At 43.0% G+C, this 21,268-nt stretch overlaps 1 protein-coding gene across 1 annotated transcript in view; it reads left to right on the top strand.

Moving 5' to 3' along the window:
• The window catches only part of LOC310775976 (mitogen-activated protein kinase kinase kinase kinase 3-like), a gene marked incomplete at both ends in the record, with an annotated part of 191,619 nt that overhangs the window by 134,808 nt on the left and 35,543 nt on the right, over positions 1-21,268 (top strand). Inside the window, 9 exons of the mRNA XM_083636096.1 lie at positions 3,034-3,189; positions 4,383-4,422; positions 8,169-8,325; positions 10,660-10,739; positions 11,455-11,496; positions 12,572-12,656; positions 16,834-16,913; positions 17,133-17,193; positions 20,655-20,760. Coding sequence (XP_083492222.1) covers positions 3,034-3,189; positions 4,383-4,422; positions 8,169-8,325; positions 10,660-10,739; positions 11,455-11,496; positions 12,572-12,656; positions 16,834-16,913; positions 17,133-17,193; positions 20,655-20,760 — 807 coding nt within the window. The remainder of the gene's footprint in view (positions 1-3,033; positions 3,190-4,382; positions 4,423-8,168; positions 8,326-10,659; positions 10,740-11,454; positions 11,497-12,571; positions 12,657-16,833; positions 16,914-17,132; positions 17,194-20,654; positions 20,761-21,268) is intronic.

The following is a 21,268-nucleotide window of genomic DNA, read 5'->3' on the forward strand; positions in this document are numbered from 1 at the left end:
GAAGACAGAGGTCATTCAAGTTACAGCCAGTGATTTTGGAGCTCGTCCTGACAATTTTCTTTAGCATGTTCTTGTTTGTCAAGTTTATGTTCCCAAACCAAGAAATAAATGAACAGAAATAACTGTTTAGATTGCATGCCTTGCAGCATGATGTCACCGTCTTGGGTCGCGGATTTAAAACAACTTTTTGGTGCCTTTTGTAAGTCTCTGGGAAGCCATTTTAAAGAATTCAGTTAAGACACATTCGCTTTGGCTTCAATTTTCACAAACAGAGCTATAAATGGTAAATGGTCTGCATTTATATAGCGCTTTTATCCAAAGCGCTTTACAATCAGTAGGTAGTCTACATTCACCCATTCATACACCGATGGCGGCAGGCTGCCACGCAGGGTGCCTACACACCATCGGGAGCAATTTGGGGTTAAGTGTCTTGCCCAAGGACACAACGACAGCAGCTGGGAGGGAGCGGGGATCGAGCCGCCAACCCTTGCGTCATTGGCCGACCCGCTCTACCTCCTGAGCTAAAGCCGCCCCGAGCTATACCTCCTTGTATGTGACACATTTATGTGTGATGAATATTTCACACTTTAGATTAGGGGATGCAGAAAGCCTTGTAAATGAATTGTAAATGATTTATAGATGGTTTATAACAGGTGAGGAACACTTATAGTTTGTCCTGCAGTGCTGTAAGTGCTGACCGCCTCTGCAGGCCTGCGGGTGCATTTACTTTTCCCAATCCAATTTATGCTTCTTCCCGCCCTGCGCACTCCGGCTTCGTCATGCAGCGCTGCCCACTTCTATAGTTCTCCGAGCCGCACATCTCCAGGAAAACACACTCAACTTGGGGGAAAGAGTTCTCTTTGACCAGTGCCTGTCTGGCTGTAAAGAGAGGCGTTCAGGGTGCAGCGGGGTTGCCTCTGCTGTTTATGGTAGTTTGTTGTCAGGCGTGGCGGAGGACAGCATGAGGGGGGGGCGACCAATCAAATGAGTTTGGGCCGTGCTTTCATCTAAACTGGTTTGGGAAAAGTGTAGACATTTTATGTCATTTTATGTGACACTTTGGTCTTTGTTCGTTGTTTTTGTACTGTATGATTGTGGTAGGCCTATGCTATTCGTTTTTGACTTGTACAGCACTTTGTTTTCAACCTTGTTGTTTTTAAACGTACTTTATAAATAAAGTGGATTGGATTGGATAGACGCGGCCTGCGTAGGGGATAGACAGCTGTCTCCTCTCAGAGTTCATCCTTCCTGTACCTTCACAATGTTACAGACGCTTGTAAGAAGTGCAGGCTGTGTATTCAAAGCTCTGATCTTTTCATGCATCAGTCAATATGATTCTCTACACAAAGTGACTGTCGCCAAAAGTGGGATTTAAGGCTTCCTGCTTCTTGTTCCTTTGTAAAAATGCTGCCGGTAAAACGCCGGAAATGTAGCGAGTGACCGAGTGGCTTCGATCACTGTTCTAAATTCATCCGCTACCCAACCTGCACTGCTGCAAGCAAAGCTAATAAAACGTTAGCTTTCCTGGCTCAGCTGAGCCAAAGGGTTCTTAATGAGCTGAGCGGACCTCCCTGCTGTATCCAAGGTTCGTCCTATTCACCTTATGTTCAGACGCGGGGGTGGGCCAAATTCTTCCGGGTCATGTTAACACTTCCGGCGGTCACGGCGCGAAATACAAAAGCGTCAGAACAAGAGAGTTGTTTTTGTAGCGGACAGTGCAGGGGGTAAAACAAAGAATGTAGCCTACTACTTTGAGCTCGGTACACAACAAGCAAGCGGAGTATCCACTGTTAGCCAGGTCAGATAACGTTATCGTCGACAATGACGAGCACTTTCTTGTAAAACATACCTGGACTCCAACAAAGAAAGCTTCAGGTGGTTTTCTCTCCTCCGAGCGCAGCTCGAGCCACTTACGTCTATAAGACCCGCAGACGTTAACGCAATTCCCTGGAATGCGAGAATTAACGAGCCAGTTACATGGCGTTGCATTCTTAGACATTGCCGTTTGCTTTTATTTGGTATGTTACATACAATTGGCTAAATTATTAGTTAATTCAAAGTTAGATGATATTGGAGCAGCCGGCCTTTTTATTTATTTTTAGCCGGAAGTCGTCACACGACCACACAACCGGGTCAAATGGGCGTGGCTACATAAGGTGAATAGAGAGGCAAAGTGAACGTCACTTCCTGCTTTTCTCCCTCTACCAGCGTGTGAAAAAATATGAATCGTTTGAATCGTGAACGGAGCGATATGCTAACTTTTTGATCCCGTTTGAATTGTGCTACGGGAGTAACACATGTCATGTTTGTCAAGGTAAAAGATAACTGCAAGTCGAGAAAGTCGCAGTTTGTGGTAAAACTGTGGCACTATAAGTTATAAATCAGAAAGACTACGCACAAACAGTCTCGTAAGTGACGTCTCTCCCGCCAGTCCATTGTTGTTGATGGTGTGACGTATAATGTGCGACACGAGATGTAGTTGATTGACAAAACTAAACCTTTCGTTTCAGTTTCAGGACAAACTACGACTTTCTTGACATGCATAGTTCTCTTTTAAATTGACAGAAATTAACATGTGTACCCCGTGGCACAAATCAAACAGGATAAAATAAGTAACATATCTCTACCATTCATATTTTTTCACATGCTGGTTTAGGGAGAAAAGCAGGAAATGACGTTCACTTTGTCTCTCTATTTACTGGAACAGCAAACGTTTCCATTGCATGAGAAGCTGACGGGATGGTAATGATTGTTCCAGGTTTTAGTCTGTTTCCCAGGTGTTGCTAGGTAAACAGAGTTATGGCTTCTGAGAAATGTTGGATTTTGATTGCAAAACTTGAACCAAAAAAATTGCAAATGCTTTTATTTTATATTGTTGGTAAATGACCATGGTATAAGCCGGAAAATCAACTCCTAGGTGTGCGTTAGAATTTAATGCGTTTTGCAGAGGCAACCACCGGAGGCAACGCACACCTAGGAGTTGATTATTCCCTGCATAAACAACAGTGTAAGTTGTGTGGTTGTTTGTGTCAGGGGACATGAGGCACATGAAGCTCACCTGGAGGACGATGGAGACCAGGAGGGTGAAGATGAGGATGATGATGGTCATGTGGAGGAAGGAGGCGGTGTCCAATCAGGGGCTGGGAATGCTGCGGATCACCATGACGACATGCATGATAAAATGCAACAGTGAGTCTTATGAAAGCATTAAAGGCAGTGTTGTCTTAAATCAAAAATATATTTTTACACTCACCTGTAGTGCTATTTATCCATCTAGAATGGTTTTACTGTGAGCTGCTGAATTTTGGAAATAGCGTCCGTAGAGATGTCTGCCTTCTCTCCAATAAAATGAAACAGGATGGTACTCGGCTTGTGGTGCTCAAACTCAACAGCAGTGTCTCTCCAGAAATCATGACCCGGTTACTCAAGTGCTGGGTCACGGATATGTGCATGAAAAAAAGTTCTTCAAGGAGCCTGCAGCGGGCTCAAGGAATCCATCAGTACCAACCTTGTCATGCTAGCTCGTTGGGAACGGAGCTACGGTAAATAACAACAAAGTAAGGCTACATTTTGGTCAGGGAATAACACGCATGGCCATTTTCGGTTTCAAATATATATATTTTTTTGAGCCAGAGAATCTGATACATATAATGCAGTACATATCAATTCTCATTTTCATTTATATGAAGAGAGTATAAAATTATATTTATCTATTTGCATGGTCATTTTCAAAGGGGTCCCTTGACCTCTCACCTTTAGGATGACTGAACGAGAATGGGTTATGTTATGGGTACTTACTTACAAGAGAAAAGTTAAAAACACGCACATCCAGGTCGAATCCGGCAGGTGCAGAGCTGGAGAGAGGCTGGAACAGTGAATAAATAAAACAGCTCGCACATTGCATGGGCTCCAGTGAAAATATGTATTGCACCGTTTACTGGTTACGTTTCAAGCAGACTGCTCTTCATCAGACCACGCTGTCCCCTATCTCTCTCCTGTAGTCCTGCATGCAGGGCAGACTTATCTCCGCAAACCGTAACTCGTAGAGACTCATGGCGTTGGATTCGGGGTGAAAAAATACATATAATCCTTTATAGGCATCGCGATCTGACCTCCCGTTTGCCAGAAAATTTTAACTTTTCTATGATTGGAGAGTGGGAGGTCGTCACCAATTTTAATTGGAGATTTTTATTGGAGAGAGATTGGCTGACAGCTGTTGTAATGGATGGGCCAGTTGACGTCAGCAACAACATCAAACGTTGATGTTGTTACGCAGACCAAGCGGTTCAGACAAGGAGCTGGTTAGGAAGCTTCCTCGTTAGGAAGCAAGGAAGGAGGAAGCCACCTTGAACCTCTCTTCTCTCCTCTGCTCTCTCTCTCAGTCCAAAGGATTCCACTCTGCGAGCCAAAGGTCATCCTGAGGTACGTTCTTTAACCTTTATTTATCTCCTCTACATCTCTCTGTCATGTGCGATGTTTGTCTCAAAGAGTATAGAAGCCAAGAGTCGACACCCCGATACTTTTTGACAACAGCGCTTCCGCCATTTTGGCCTGAAAAGCGTCTATTTGAGCCAATGGGACAACATGAGAACGCTCAACAGAAGGTATGTGTTTAATGTATGTGTTTAATGTACATACAAAGAACTGCCGCGATCAGGCTTTTTGAAACACGCATTTAAAAAAAAAAGTGATGCATGTCTTCCTGGAACTAGAGGTTCCTCCTGACTCGCTTCCTCAAATGAAGGCTGAGTTGGCGCACTGTGCAGCAGATGAGTCACGCTGGAATGCCGGGGGCTTTCTGGAGCTCAACAAGCGAGTGACAGTCCCTGCATGGACTGGCAAATGCCGAATGACAGAGCGTATGCAACGTCTCAGACCCCCTTCACACCAACATGAGCGATGAGCCCTGTCAAGCCCTGCCCCGCTGCTGCAGCTTGGTTGGTTGGTTGAAAATCTGTCCATTGTGAACGTACAGATAAGCTGTTTCTAAACATGCAGTGGACTCCTGATCATAACCAGACCTTATTCCAATGGGCTGCATGTTTAGCATCAATTCTCCATTGTGGGCGCGCTCTCGTGAGCATGGATCATAGTCCACACCAGCCCCCTAGTACACCTAACCCTAACCCAGCCCCTAGTACACCTAACCCTAACCCAGCCCCTAGTACACCTAACCCTAACCCAGCCCCCTAGTACACCTAACCCTAACCCAGCCTCTAATGCACCTAACCCTAACCCAGCCCCCTAGTACACCTAACCCTAACCCAGCCTCTAATGCACCTAACCCTAACCCAGCCCCTAGTAGCAGGTCGCAGCTCATGCTCCGGTGCGGTGGAGGGGGCAGGCGGGAGGGGGCGTTGATGGCGTGCTAAGTGAGCACACATGAATGTCCCCGTGCTATTTAATAATTTCATGGACGGGCGTAGTTAAGTGGCTGGATTATTTGGAAGAGAGACAAATTGGCAAGTAAACAAGTAGCCTAAAAGTTGAATTGGTTCTTTTCCTCCATTTGCCAGTTTGAAACAAGGAGACAACAACTTTAACCCTGTAAGACCCGGATATATTTCTACTTGCAAAAAAAATTATTCAACCTTTCTGATGGTGTTGTAGGAGTACTTTGGAGAAGAAAATATAGTGTTTAAAAAAAAAAAAGGTTTTTGTAAGGTTTTATGCAAATGTTGTAATATCACAACGTAGGGTCAATCAGGTAGCAGAATTTCCTATAGGCCATTTTTACTCATTGTCAGAATAACATGGCAAATGTATATATACTTCATTAAAACAACTTAAGGGTTAATTTATATGGTTATGGTTTATTATTTGGCCTCAGAACAGTATACATTATGAATAATATTTGGCCTCAGAACAGTATACATTATGAATAATAACATCAATGTAAGCCATATTTTTAAGAATTGTGATTTTATTAAAAGAACAACAAAATGAAAACAATACATACAATAAATGTACTAAAGAAACCTAATTACCTAATTACTCCGCAACATGTAACAGGCACCCCCCTCTCATACTCCAAGTGACTGCAAATCACTTTGAACACCATTTACAAACAATTGCTTACGCTTATTTGCAGTGATAGTCCCAGAAACAGTTCCTGTGACCTGAAATACACAGACGAACATCACACTTGTGGCATAGTAAGTTGGTGTACCCTGAACAGCCACCATTCCTGCAGCGCCCTCTCTGTGTCTTTCGTGGGAGATGGCCAACTTGGTCCTGGCGCACATCCGATGGCAGGTGTTGACGTGGTGCCTTGGGTGGAGTGCGGTTTGGACTCTCTTCCAGTTGTCTCTTCTGAGCTGAAGTGTTTGGCCGGTTGGGGCGGCTGAATGTCTGCATCTACTGGGCAGTTAGTGGGTTCACTGGGTGGTTGGTTTTCTTTTGACTCCTCTCAACAGGCCTCTTCATCTGACTCTTCATCAGTTTAAGTGAAGTCGATATACACATCACTCTCTACATTCAGTACCATATCCAGTGCATCTTGTATCTTGTATCTTGCAATGAAGCGAGGCTCTCTCCTTGCTTGTGGCATTCTGAAATGAAAATAAAGAAATTACTTTAGTACATTAGTAGTGTTTACACATCTCACTGCAGTACACATTTCACAAGTCACACAATACTGTCTGGCCAACCTATTGTGCTTTGCTTATCCTCACAAAGGGATGATGGTCCTAAGTGGGCAACCCCCACCAGCCCTCACATGAACAATGATGATGGTCCTATGTGTGCAACCCCCACATGAACAATTACCACATGGAATCCTCCAGGAACTAACTTAAACCAAGTAAAACATGATTACAAACAGAAGTAGGAACTGATCTGTTGAAAGTGATTACTAAAACATTGTAAGCAATTACATTTTATGCAGTATATTTGTCTTTGAGTACAATTGGTTACAAATATTATTGGAAATTAGAAATTAAAGTAAAAATGCACATATAGCCTACACTATATATATATTTAGGTATGCAATGTGGGGAAAATACACATATAACTGTATAAATGTATTGTGAAAACTATAAGACTCCCCTTAGCCAGGTATGTAAACTAACAGTACCACCTGGATATTTGCTACCACACTGCCCCACCGTTGTAAAATAGCAACCTCTATAAAACATGCTCTAATTTACATTTGGGGGATATGTTTCACAATAATAACATATGTACATGTTCTAGACATTCTAATGATCACCCAAAAAAATATTACAGGCATTTTACTTACTTCTTTGTGAGGAATTCCGTCCAGTGAAAAAGAGAGTTGTTGCTCCGTCAACAATTTTGAAGTTGTGATGTGTCCTGGCCCTGTGGGGGGTACTTATATGCAAATATCCTGGCCAATAGCATTGCAAGACTAAACAATAGGATCCAATGATGATGTTTATGTGAAAAAAGAACAAGAAAACAAATGATTTATACCCTTTTTTTTATAAAATACAAATGTTGTAATATTACAACCGTGGGTCTTACAGGGTTAACAAGGAGATACTGCGTATTAGGCTATTTGGTGATAAGTGCCCGTTATTAACGTTCACGTATATTAAGTAATCATTCACGCATTTCAATGAATTAAACAAGCAAACTCACGAACAGCGTTTAGTCGGCTATTCGCTTTGATCATCAGCCTGACGCAGCTGTGCCAGGTGGGAGATCAGATGAGAGAAGCTGCTCACACACTGTTGTGTTATTGCCCAATGCCCACACACGTTTTAAGCAGTTTCTCATCAAGGCAATGTCGAGGAATGGACATGCGAAAATGGCGCTTCCATTCCACGTCGTCAAAGTTCTTTAGTGCATCTTCCCAGAATAATTGTCCACCTGGCTGCCCTCGCTTCCACATTGCTCTCTCACGCTGGAGCGCATGTAACGCACACAGTGAAACAATCTTTCTCCGGTGGGATGTTTGTGCACAACGTGTAGCTGCTTCGTAATACGAAAGGGGATTATACGTGTATTATACGTGATTATACGTGAAGATACGAAGTTCGTATCTGCTTACACGTATAATCCCCTTTCCAGTCTCTTCATAGTTTATCTGCATTGCCAAGTACATGTGAGGAAATATTGCAGAAGCAATAACAACCCAGCCTAGGCAGTGTTACAGATCTGAGACCAGCTGTGTGTTGTTTGTTTCTGTCTCCTCTCGTCAGCAGGATGAGACCCTGCCCCCTCATGCTGATCACCATGACGACCAGGACCAGGGTACCATAAAGCGTTGCCCTCTGCCGGGAAGCCCTGCCCGCTCCGCCACTCAGGGCCCACCCCGCCCGCCTCTCCCTAAAGTGCCCCTCCACAAGCTCACCAGCCTGGGTAGGTTCTACACTACGCCCCTCCACAAGCTCACCAGCCTGGGTAGGTTCTACAGTATGCCCCTCCACAAGCTCACCAGCCTGGGTAGGTTCTACAATATGCCCCTCCACAAGCTCACCAGCCTGGGTAGGTTCTACAGTATGCCCCTCCACAAGCTCACCAGCCTGGGTAGGTTCTACAGTACGCCCCTCCACAAGCTCACCAGCCTGGGTAGGTTCTACAGTACGCCCCTCCACAAGCTCACCAGCCTGGGTAGGTTCTACAGTACGCCCCTCCACAAGCTCACCAGCCTGGGTATTCAACTACTTTGGAATTGGGGCCTGTAGCACCCAATAATGCAAGGGTCTCAACCCTTATTGGCCAACCCACTTTGACATCACAAAAATAGGAACCCCAGACATTCAAATGTTTTGCTAAAATTAATTATATTTGTATTGCTATTTAATAGCTACTCTATTCTGAGATTAACTCATTGAGTGCCAATGACGACAATCGTCGTCAATTCAAATAGTAACGTAGAGTGCCAATGACGACGATTGTCGTCAATTGCGTTTTTTGACGGTGGGACGTGGATCAAAGCCTGATGCATCTCCTGTGAAAGTATGGGGGATGTTGAATGTGTAAAAGCTATTTTACGGACCCATTAGGTGGCGACAGTGCTCTCCAGATTAGAGAAAGGTGAGGAAAAAAACAGAAGAAGCCGTGGGGACACGGAAACCGCATCGGTATGCATCGATATGCATGAAGCATAACGTTAGCTGTGCCTGCAGCAGCCAATCTGCTGCCACAATTGAGCCCCTCCGTCTCCGCTGCGATAGCTCCTCCACTCCACATGATTAGTTGTGGAGTTGTTATTATTCTCAGTTGGAAGCGCTGGGAGCGGGCGACAAAAACGGCGGAACGCTGTGAAAAAGCTGGGTTTTCAGTGCAGAGCAAACGCAGCAGAGAGCCACCAGAGCCACCAGAGACACACCCACGGAGGAGGGGTTTGCAGTTGAGGGGGGTGGGGCACGCAGGGCAGCATACAACACTGACCCAGACAGCAGGCTCGATGGACAGATTGGTTGGCAAACACAAGCTAGAATATCTGATGCCCACCAGCAGTAAATCAAGACCAGCAAGAAGGTGTAGGGTCTGCGCAGCAGGGGCCAGCGCTGCTGGTTGCAGCTAAAAAAAATTATTTTGCCAAACAAAATTCCTTTGTTTTCGCTGTTTTATTGAAGGAAATTATTTTTGAGGTGTCACTACATCAGAAAATATTAGCTTCAGAGTCAGTGATGTGCTTGAAATGCTTCATTTCACAAAAGGCTGATTATCTCAGCTTCTAGTTTGAAACGTCTGTTTTTGCTGAAAACAACCTATCTTCTCCGGCTGATAACTAAAGAAGGGAAAATGATATCAATAAACTTTTTTTTGCTGATGATACAATAGACTCTCATCGTTCTTTGGGCGTGTTCGGTGTTTACATAGTAATATCACACAATATTCTGTGGGCCTCGAGAAATCACTGAAAACGCTCTGAAAGGGCTGGCACTGGGAGCATCCGTTTTCCAAAAGTGGCTGGCACTCAATGAGTTAAAGTCTTTAAACTCAGAATTCAGGCTTTATTATCTTCTGAGATTAAACTCAGAATTCTGAGAAAGAAAGTCATAATGCAGGGGTACTTGAGAGAAAGGGGGGAATGGAAATATGTAAGAATCATGCAGTTGCATGGCCCTGCGTTTCTGCCCATGTGCATATGGCTGCATGGTGCTCAAAGTCTGCCCTTTTTTACTCTCTTTATTGGGCTTTTCAAAGTTAGACATGCAGATAGCAAAATAAATTCACAATGCAGATATAAATAAAACACGGAAAAAATATATAGAACAGAAATAACAGATAAATAAAAAAGTTAGCAGTTATAATTTGCACTGTGATTTTTGCAAATTCAGTTCACATAGACAACACAAAAATGTATTAAGACCAGATTCATTAGAAAAAAGTGGAGAAGAGTTTGATAGGATGTCGAATAGGTCAATTTTATATTTTATTATTATTTGAACTAGGCTAGTTTGTGGGAGGGGTCAGTGTATTGTTATTGAAGTGATGTAAGAAGGGCTGTATGACATCTTTCATCAGGGCAGAATAGAGCCTCTCTTCGATTCCAGCGTAATAATATCAGACTCTCTCCCTCACACACACACACACACACACACACAAACACACACACACACACACACTCTTTCTTTCTCTCTCTCTCTCACACACTCTTGCTCTCTCTCACACATTCTCTCTCTCTCTCCCGCTGTCTCTCTCTCTCTCCCGCTGTCTCTCTCTCCTGCTTTGTGTCTATAGGGAACTGCCCTGCCTCCTCGGAGCAGCAGTCTGCGCTGCCCTCTGGTGTTCAGAACAGGAAAGACAAGAAAGACCTTCCAGTAAGAGGGAACACAATACAATGTCTGTCTCTGTGCTAAACCTATTGTTTGTCACTGGTAGCTCGGGTGGTTTGTTTTCAGCCACTGTACATACCAGAGGGGTTGAGTTAACCTCCCAAATTTACTGTACATGAGTACATTTACTGTACTCAAGGGCGTAACTTTGGTTTGAGAAGTCGGGGGGACACAATAACCCACAATAACCCCCCCCCCCCCCCCCCCCCCCTTGGCTTTGAAAGTTTTTGAAAATAGACATAAATAGACACGGATCATTGAAAGTGCTTGCATTCATATATTTTATGCAAGAATATAAATAGTTTTTACTTAACGTTAGTAACTAGACTACGTTGCGCTGTCTGCATGTGTGTCTCCTGTCGTCTGGGCGTCCTTGTTTCATGCCCACCTGTCTCCAGGAAGAGATGACAAGCTGTACAGGGCTAACGTTAAGCTAACCTCCAGCTGTACAGGGCTAACGTTAAGCTAACCTCCAGCTGTACAGGGCTAACGTTAAGCTAACCTCCAGCTGTACCTGGTCAATTTAAACCTTCTCAGTGTTGTAGCAGTAAGTACCCTTGATCCGTGTCTCAAACTGTGCTGTGTTGGGTCCTTGAATTTGAAGTAATTGGGCCTGGAAGTCCTTGAAAAGTCCTTGAATTTGTGTGTGAACCCTGGAGAGAGAGATTTTGTACTGATGTCAATCTTCTTCCTTCACCAGATACCAATCAGCAACGGACTGCCCCCCACCCCCAAAGTCCATGTAAGACCCTGTGCGCATGCACGCACGCACGCACGCACGCACACACACACACACACACACACACACACACACACACACACACACACACACACACACACACACACACACACACAGAGTGGTCCTCATTTATCAAGCAACGCTTGGCATTTATCACTCTGCACATGAGCCCAGCACGATTAAACCTGACATGCAGGTAAAAGACAAGTGCAGGTGTGCCTAGATAGAGGCAGGTCCAGGTATGCCTAGGGAATTTGTGACAACCATACATTGTAAATATAGCCTATAACTATACAAAAAGTGGGTGTGTTGCTGCTTTGATGTAGTAATTTTACATTTCAAATCAATTCCTGAATTACTTTGTTAATAAATATTTCATGAGTAATATAGTTGTTTTTTATTTGGCATTAGTAAATAAAAAAACTTTGGAGTGATAGCACATGTTATAGAGGCTGTTTTGCACAAATATAGGTGTGCCTTGAGATTGTGTCTTGCCCTTTGGTGTGCCTAAGGCGCAAAAAGTTTGAAAACCTATGTCTGCCTGTCTGTCTGTCTGACTGACTGTCTGACTGTCTGTCTGTCTGTCTGATTGTCTGTCTGTCTGTCTGATTGTCTGTCTGTGTGTCTGACTGACTGTCTATCAGACACTGACTCTCTGACTGTCTGTCTGACTGACTGACTGACTGACTGACTGTCTGTCTGTCTGTCTGATTGTCTGTCTGTGTGTCTGACTGACTGTCTATCAGACACTGACTCTCTGACTGTCTGTCTGTCTGTCTGACTGACTGTCTGTCTGTCTATCTGTCTGTCTGTCTGTCTGTCTGACTGACTGTCTGTGTGTCTGACTGACTGTCTATCAGACACTGACTCCCTGACTGTCTGTCTGTCTGTCTGACTGACTGACTGTCTGTCTGTCTGTCTGATTGTCTGTCTGTGTGTCTGACTGTCTATCAGACACTGACTCCCTGACTGTCTGTCTGACTGACTGACTGTCTGTCTGTCTGTCTGACTGACTGTCTGTCTGACTGACTGTCTGTCTGTCTGTCTGACTGACTGTTTTGTGTTGTGTTGTCCTCAGATGGGGGCGTGCTTCTCCAAGGTGTTTAATGGCTGTCCACTGAAGATCCACTCTGCTGCTTCCTGGATCAACCCACACACCAGAGGTCTCTCTCTCTCTCTCTCTCTCTCTCTCTCTCTCTCTCTCTCTCTCTCTGTCTCTCTCTCTCTCTCTCACTCTCTCTCGCTCTAAGTCGGCAAAAGAAAATGCTAAATTATGCGAATTCCATCCACTACGTTATGCGTAATATTAGGTGTTGATGAAGAGGAGGCGCAATTGACGTGATTAAAACATAAAATTAAAACGCCAGCAAACCCTCAAACGAGGGAAATTAACCCTGTGTTCTCTGAATAATGTGAGGTAAAGTAATAATAATAATAATAATAATAATAATAATATGCATTATTTGTATAGCACCTGTATATACATAGAATGCAGCTCAAAGTGCTGGACATGCAAGAAAAAGATATTTAAAACAGGAGCAATAAAACCATAGCAAAAGAGAATACATTAAAATCAATTTACTGTATAGACATGAAAATAAGTTAAGTGAAAGTGAAAACTTCCAGAAGGTATGATGGAAAGCTTGGTGAGCACACTGCTGTCTGCCTCTGCTGATCTGCTAACATGACACCTCATGTGTGCGTCTCCATCTTGCTATGAAAAACATTGCATATTAATTTAAAGGTTCTTGATTATACAGAGGTACGTAAAAAGGATTACCAGGCACCACTCTTCAATTCGGCATATAATCCATGGAGCCGATACTGATTTGATTTTATTTTATTTTATTTGACGGTTACAAATTGAAATACAATGTACTAAGCAAAGTACAGACACGGATCTCAAAGAATAACATCAAGGATAAAGCACAATAAAGTCGAGACTTATTTCCATTGTGGTCCTTGGTCTTAAACAGGTATATATAAAAACAACAACAACAACAATATAAACATGAAATAATTAACAGATACATTCATACAGTATGAATTATGCAACGAGAGATAAGAAACATACACATCAAAATACACAGAAGAAGATGTGCATCAGAGCTTAGGCATGGACTTGTTCAAGAAGCCACAATTTGACCTTTTTCTTGAAAACACCTTGGCTGCTTGTACACTTTAAGTGGAGGGGCAACATGTTCCAATTTTTAGCCCCGATAAATTTAAAAGAGCACTTACCTAGGTTTGTTCCTGTTAACCCCTAAGCCTATTTTTCAGCTCACCTGCCGAAAATGACATGCCTGAACTGAATTGAGTATATCTCCACAACTACAGGGTATTTTCTGAAAATTATTTTTTTCAAAAGCTAGCCAACACCTGTGAGATTGCTGTAGAAGTGTCAGAATCAATTACAAATGTACTGTATCAGAGTAAAATCAGTTAGAACATGGCAAAAAATTAAAAATTCGAGCTCCGCCAAAAAAAAACAACACTATTTTGGATGAAAAGCACCTGAAAATCATGGGTTGGTAGCCAAATTATTCTATGGAGCAGTAGACTAATATCTTATGAGTGCTTGTATCAAAGCAAATCCTTAGAAAGTGAACCAGAGCAATTTTACAGATGATTTACTACATGTAGGCCCAGGCGGACCTGATCTGGGCACATTTTGGGCATCATGTGTGCCATTTGACGTTTCTATCGTAGAACACTGAAATACCTTTTTTTTCTCTTATTTACATATCACTATAGGTACTCAGTTAATATGCGTTATGGTTTGGATAACCCTCAAGCGTTATATCTGTATTTTTACTCTGTGAAATGCATCAGAAAAGCCTCTTCAAATTGCAGGCAAAGCCTGGGACGTTACGCAGAGGGATATCTCGGGACCCCCTACGATTTCGATGATTGACACCTCTATGGAAGCGTCAGAGCCAATAGAATCGACGTGAACTGAAAGAATTTACGTCAGACAGTTTTCCAGGAAATGCTGTCGACTGAACCCAAAGCTCGTCTATTCTGTGAAGATGACCACTCCATGTAAAATCCTCCATATGGCTTTGTAAACACGATGACTGTAAAAAAACAACGCTTTAAGATGATGAAGAGGCATTAGGAGTAGCAATTAGTAGCGTTTTTATGAAGTCAAACACAACTTTTGATTTGAAAACAGCAAAGGTAAGACATAACTTGTAGTTTTATCTGTAAAACGTTAAACACTTTTTTGCTGTTCTTTGACAGCCTACTGAGTGAGTTTTCATCTCTCAGAGACGAGCTATACCTCTTTGGAAAGAGCAGAGCATTAGCTTTCGAACGCTGTCTCGTTTGGAGAGAAAAGATTCACTCGCAAAAACAAATCACCACATAAACGCAGGCATGCACGGTTTTCTTGTTTTTGCTACATGGTGATATTGTTGCTTGGGGTTGGAATTATTTTTCGTTTGAATACAAATGCTTGTCAGACTTTTGTAGCCACGTTTCTTCCTGACATTTTGGTGTGCTGTATGTCTCGCTGCCTGCTTCCTAAGCTGCTGTAGAGAGTCATTTGTGAGAGATGACAAGGGCTCAGCCCGCCGGCGGGCCCGCTAGGGGGGAAGAGGTGGTAGACGTAAGTCAGCAGTACTGGCTCTAGTGTTGTGGGAGTGTGTATCTCCACTCCTCTGAAAGTGATTGCTAAGAAAATCAGGGGCTCTGTTGTTATAGATGTTATGGACAATGTTAAGTTGGAGCTGGACATATCTAGCATCCACGGGGAGCCAGCCCAGCTTCTGGAAGAGTTATTTTGCCACATGGTCTCTAGGGGCTAGGCCTAGAGTTAGCCTTACTAATTGGTTCTGGGAAACCTGCAGTTTCTCCTTCAAAACCTTGGTCAGACCTCCGTACCAAGAAGAGATGGCATAATCAAAGCAAGAGGAAACAAAAGAGTTGGCTAACAGAAAAAGACTGGCCTGGTCCAGAAAGGGGGCTTTTCTGGCCAGAAACTTAGTTCGGCCAGTCACTTTGGTAATTGTTTTTAGGGCCATGGTATCGCCTCCTAAGCTACTGTCTAGGTGGCAGCCTAAATAGCTGACTGAGGCTTTTGCTGCAAAGGACTGGCCCTCAAGGACAATAGTAGACGAGACCAATTTGTGTAACCTGGGTTTTGAACCAAAAATAATATATTCAGTTTTGGCCATATGAAGGGAAGTAAGTGAATAAAATGTCAATTCTAGACACGAGTCCCCTGGTAATCCCGCAGTCTTCCATTAAAATGGCATGTTTTTTAATGGAGTTTGGTTACAGATTCGCTTTTCCTTTTATCGATACACCAACTTTTCCATCTCTCTCAAGCATGAAAACTTTTTTTGCGATATTTGGAGGTTTTTTCGAAATTTTCGCCTTTTCCACTCAGGTTTGATACAGGAGAGACTATTTGTTTCGTATTGCAAATAGAACGACATGAGAACGACGGACATAATAATAAAAATGCATCGGACTCACAAGTGTGCAAGGATTTCTGTGCGTGACGATATTTTTTCGGATGGCAGATAAAAATACGCATACCAAACTTCGGACTGTGTGTAAACTCCGCCTGATATTCAGACTGAAGATCGTTACTGTAACTCATGAACTCATTTCCCCTCTACTCAAGAGGACTGGTCTGGAGCCAGTCTATAAACTCCTTGTCCATGGATCATTTTGATGTTCTGTTGCACCTGTTTTCTTTTGGAAAAGTAAATGCATGATAGCTGTGGGATATAGGCTATTGGATTTAATTAAATTTTTGTATTCATTGTATTTGCACAAAAAAGCTCTGTCCAGTAGCCTAACCTGGAACACTTTTATTTTGAGATGTGTTTGAGTGAGATGGTCCTACTTCATGCAAATGATAAGAATTGTTTATTTGTTTATTTGGATCCCCATTAGATGTAAGAATTGTTCTATGAATCTTAATTTTCAAACAAAGTTACAAAAACGTTTGTGTAAGCTGTAAGCTGTCAATTGTTGTTTTTAGAAAAAAAAATCGGAATCGGCAAAAATCGGTATCGGCAAGTCAGACTATTCAAAAATCGGAAATCGGAATCGGCCAAGAAAATGGCAATCGGTGCATCCCTAGAGATAGGTCTTGTTGCCTGACACAGTGATATAACATAGTGTGGAGATAGGTGTGGTTGCCTGACACAGTGCTATAACAAAGTGTGGAGATAGGTCTTGTTGCCTGACACAGTGCTATAACAAAGTGTGGAGATAGGTCTGCTTGAGTGATACTAGTTAGTCATAGACTGACGTTCTCCAGTATGAGACTGGTGTCTGGGCTTTTCCCAGTCTGTTTTTTATCTGTGTCTCTCTGTCTTTCAGACCAGTATCTGATCTTCGGAGCTGAGGAGGGAATTTACACTTTAAACCTGAATGAACTGCATGAGAACTGCATGGAGCAGGTAAGAAGAATTCAAATTAGAAATTGAAGAATTTTATAACATTAAACATTTGCACAGTATGAACCATATTACTATATATATACTATACTATACTATACTATACAATATATATATATATATATATATATATATATATATATATATATATATATATATATATATATATATATTCTTATTTCTTCAGCCGACATACAGTAAGACTGGTTTTTCCCTCTGCAGTTGTTTCCTCAGAGGTGTACCTGGGTCTACGTCATGAACAACACCCTGCTCTCCATATCTGGTCAGTTACATACAACCATCATATAATTGATACAACATACGACCATCCCTGATACAACATACACCCATCATATAACTGATACAACCATCATAACTGATACAACATACAACCATCGACTGATACAACATACAACCATCATAACTGATACAACATACAACCATCATAACTGATACAACATACAACCATCAACTGATACAACATACAACCATCATAACTGATACAACATACAACCATCATAACTGATACAACATACAACCATCATAACTGATACAACATACAACCATCAACTGATACAACATACAACCATTATAACTGATACAACATACAACCATCAACTGATACAACATACAACCATCATAACTGATACAACATACAACCATCATAACTGATACAACATACAACCATCATGACTGATACAACATACGGCCACCATAACTGATACAACATACAACATACAACCATCATAACTGATACAACATACATCCATCATAACTGATACAACATACAACCATCATAACTGATACAACATACAACCATCATAACTGATACAACATACACCCATCATAACTGATACAACATACAACCATCATAACTGATACAACATACAACAATCATAACTGATACAACATACATCCATCATAACTGATACAACATACATCCATCATAACTGATACAACATACAACCATCACAACTGATACAACATACAACCATCATAACTGATACAACATACAACCATCATAACTGATACAACATACAACCTTCATAACTGATACAACATACACCCATCATAACTGATACAACATACAACCATCATAACTGATACAACATACAACCATCATAACTGATACAACATACATCCATCATAACTGATACAACATACAACCATCATAACTGATACAACATACAACCATCATAACTGATACAACATACAACCATCATAACTGATACAACATACATCCATCATAACTGATACAACATACAACCATCATAACTGATACAACCAGGGATGTGCAGAGATAGACCCCAAGCACCTGTCCTTGCAGAAATAGCAGAAATATATGAAAGCACGAGATAATGAAAAAGTAGTAATTAGTTACAAACCTTTTTGCAATCTCTTTGGATCCATCTGTGCTCCATAAGACTATAAACATTATGCATATGATTTGGATTAGATTGTGATATTAAGGATAAACAGAACATGATGCTGTGATATTGTCCAAATGTCCAACATGCCTTTTATTTATGCATTTATTTATTTCTGTGATCTATTTCTGTGATGGCACATATAGTCCTACACTATACGCGCTCGATTCCTAGGCTCGCCTAGTTTATAGTGACACACTTGTCTTATGTCGTAGGCCTCTCTGCTCCCTCCCCCTACGTGCGAGGAGGCAGCCAGGGGGTTAGGGATTGTGTGTCATAGGTGCTCCGGCACCTCTACAAATAACACTACACCCTTGCATACACCCATCATATATATCGTAATGTTGTCACAGTTTATCTCCATGCTGCCCTATTGGCTGCCCCGGTCGCTGCTCCACCCTCTGCTGATCTGGGGACAGCCGAGACTAGCACCATGCTTCCTCCGACACATGCACAGTTGCCAGCCGTTTCTTTTCACCCGACAGCGGGGAGTCTCACCGGTAGGACGTAGCATGTGGGAGGATCACGCTATTCCCACCAGTTCCCTTCCACCCCAACCAGGCGCCCCGACCAATCAGAGGAGGTGCTAGTGCAGCGAACAGGACACATACCCACAATCCGGCTTCCCACCCTCAGAGGCCCGACCAAGCCGGAGGTAACACGTGGATATGAACCTGTGACCCTCGTGTTGCTAGGCAGAGAATCTACCGATACACTACCCGGACGCCTGTAATGTTGTCACAGGTTAATTCCCGATCAACAAATGCGGACGCCCGAAACTGACTTCTCAACAGGCACAGTTTATTCATATCACAACTCTAAAATATATCTGCAACATCTTTTTGTGTGATGAGTCAGTTTACAAATACAACACATTATTAGCAGCAAAGTGGTGGCATAAGAACAGTGACATACTGCAGGTCTTCAGGTCACAGACACTCCATGCCGACTCCTCCTTGAAACATCAAAAATAATAACACACGTGCATGGCAGCCAGTACACACACACATGCTTTGGAGGCGGCGTGACATTTGTCCTCTGTGTTGGACTCATCCTGGCTTGCCCTCCATGGTTCAGGCCAGGAGAGGTGGGCAGCTTCACTGAAGCGCCCGGGGACCAACTTCTTCCAACCGCCGCTGGTCAGACGACGATCTTCTGCATGTTTTTAGTGGGGGGTTATATATGGAGGAACCCCAGGGAGCACGGGGAGAACATCAAACTCCACACAGAAATGCCCTTTCGACGAGATAGCCCACCTGGGCAGTAGGCACTGAAGACATGGGGGGAACACACCCTCAGCACCCACAGCGTCCCAGGCAGGAATCGAACCCAGGACCTTCTAGCTGTGAGGCGACAGCGCTACCACTGCGCCACTGTGCCGGAGCTTGTCTTTTGCACATAAGCCCTGCAACCCAGCCAAGCTTCACAGCGTCCCGGTAACCACCTGAGATATTGCGGCAGGACCCCGAATATCAATTTTTTCAGATTTTTATTTTTTGTCATGAATCAATGTCATTGGTCACCCTTCACGTCTCTGTGTGGTTTTTACCAAATGCAACCAATGGAAAAGCATTAAAACGAGCTTGTGAGTAAATCTCGTAACGCCATTCGCCCTCAATCTGTCAGTCAAACCTCAAAATTCGTCCCCTACCTCCGTCTGTACCCCCCCCACGCAGGACACTAAACCCGGAAAAGTCACACGGCAGACGTGCTGTGTATTTCTCATATCGTTTTGACTAATCCTGGCTTCCTCTGACGTTAATAGATCAATCAAATGTTTTCCAGTTATTCCTAGGCTGCAAACTTGTTTTAACATGCAGATCGGAGTGGTTTCTGACGAGAATAAAGTAAAGTTAACGTTACGTTATGTCAGACTGTTCTTATCCCCATGGCAAAGCCTTCGCCTCGGCCATGAGAGGCGAGGAGCACTGCTGCTGCTGCTGCGCGCGCCCCCGCGGCCCGGAGCTTGCGGCTCGTGCATGAGCATAGCAGAGGGGAGGCGGCCATCAGCGCCTGACTGGCCGGGAGAGAGTGCTTCCAAGTCGGACTGATAATATAAACAACATCATTTGAGCTTATCCAGTTAAGATATTAATAAAGTAATGACACATTCAGCGGGAAACTAACTATAATTAAGACATGACATGTCTTAATTATAGTTAGTTTCCCGCACATGATGTGCCAACTTTGACGACGTTTGGTTCAGTATTTTAAGAGCAAACAGGTTTTTTTTATTTCCTGAAAAGTTGCTGTTTTGGAGATTCGACAGCGAGGATATAACTCACACAACATACATGTTGTTGATGGTGTTTTTCAGGTAAAGCCTCCCAGCTGTACTGCCACAGCCTGGCCGGTCTGTTTGAACAGGCTCGTCAGAAGCACTCCATCCCCACGCACCGGTTTCCTGAACGCATCGTCCCCCGGTCAGTCTCTCTTACAACACACAAGCAACACCTTCTACACAAGCAACACCTTCTACACAACCAACACCTTCTATACAACCTTCTAACCATAAGTCTCTCTTACAACTCACAAGCAACACTTTCTACACAACCTTCTAACCATAAGTCTCTCTTACAACACACAAGCAACACCTTCTACACAACCTTCTAACCATAAGTCTCTCTTACAACACATAACCAACACCTTCTACACAAGCAACACTTTCTACACCAGCAACACCTTCTACACAAGCAACACCTTCTACCCAACCAACACCTTCTACCCAACCAACACCTTCTACACAACCAACACCTTCTACACAAGCAACACTTTCTACACCAGCAACACCTTCTACACAACCAACACCTTCTACACAACCAACACCTTCTACCCAACCAACACCTTCTACACAACCAACACCTTCTACACAACCAACACCTTCTACACAAGCAACACTTTCTACACCAGCAACACCTTCTACACAACCAA

Source organism: Poromitra crassiceps (genome assembly GCF_964638095.1).
Source record: "Poromitra crassiceps genome assembly, chromosome: 4".
Taxonomy (NCBI): Eukaryota; Metazoa; Chordata; class Actinopteri; order Beryciformes; family Melamphaidae; genus Poromitra; species Poromitra crassiceps.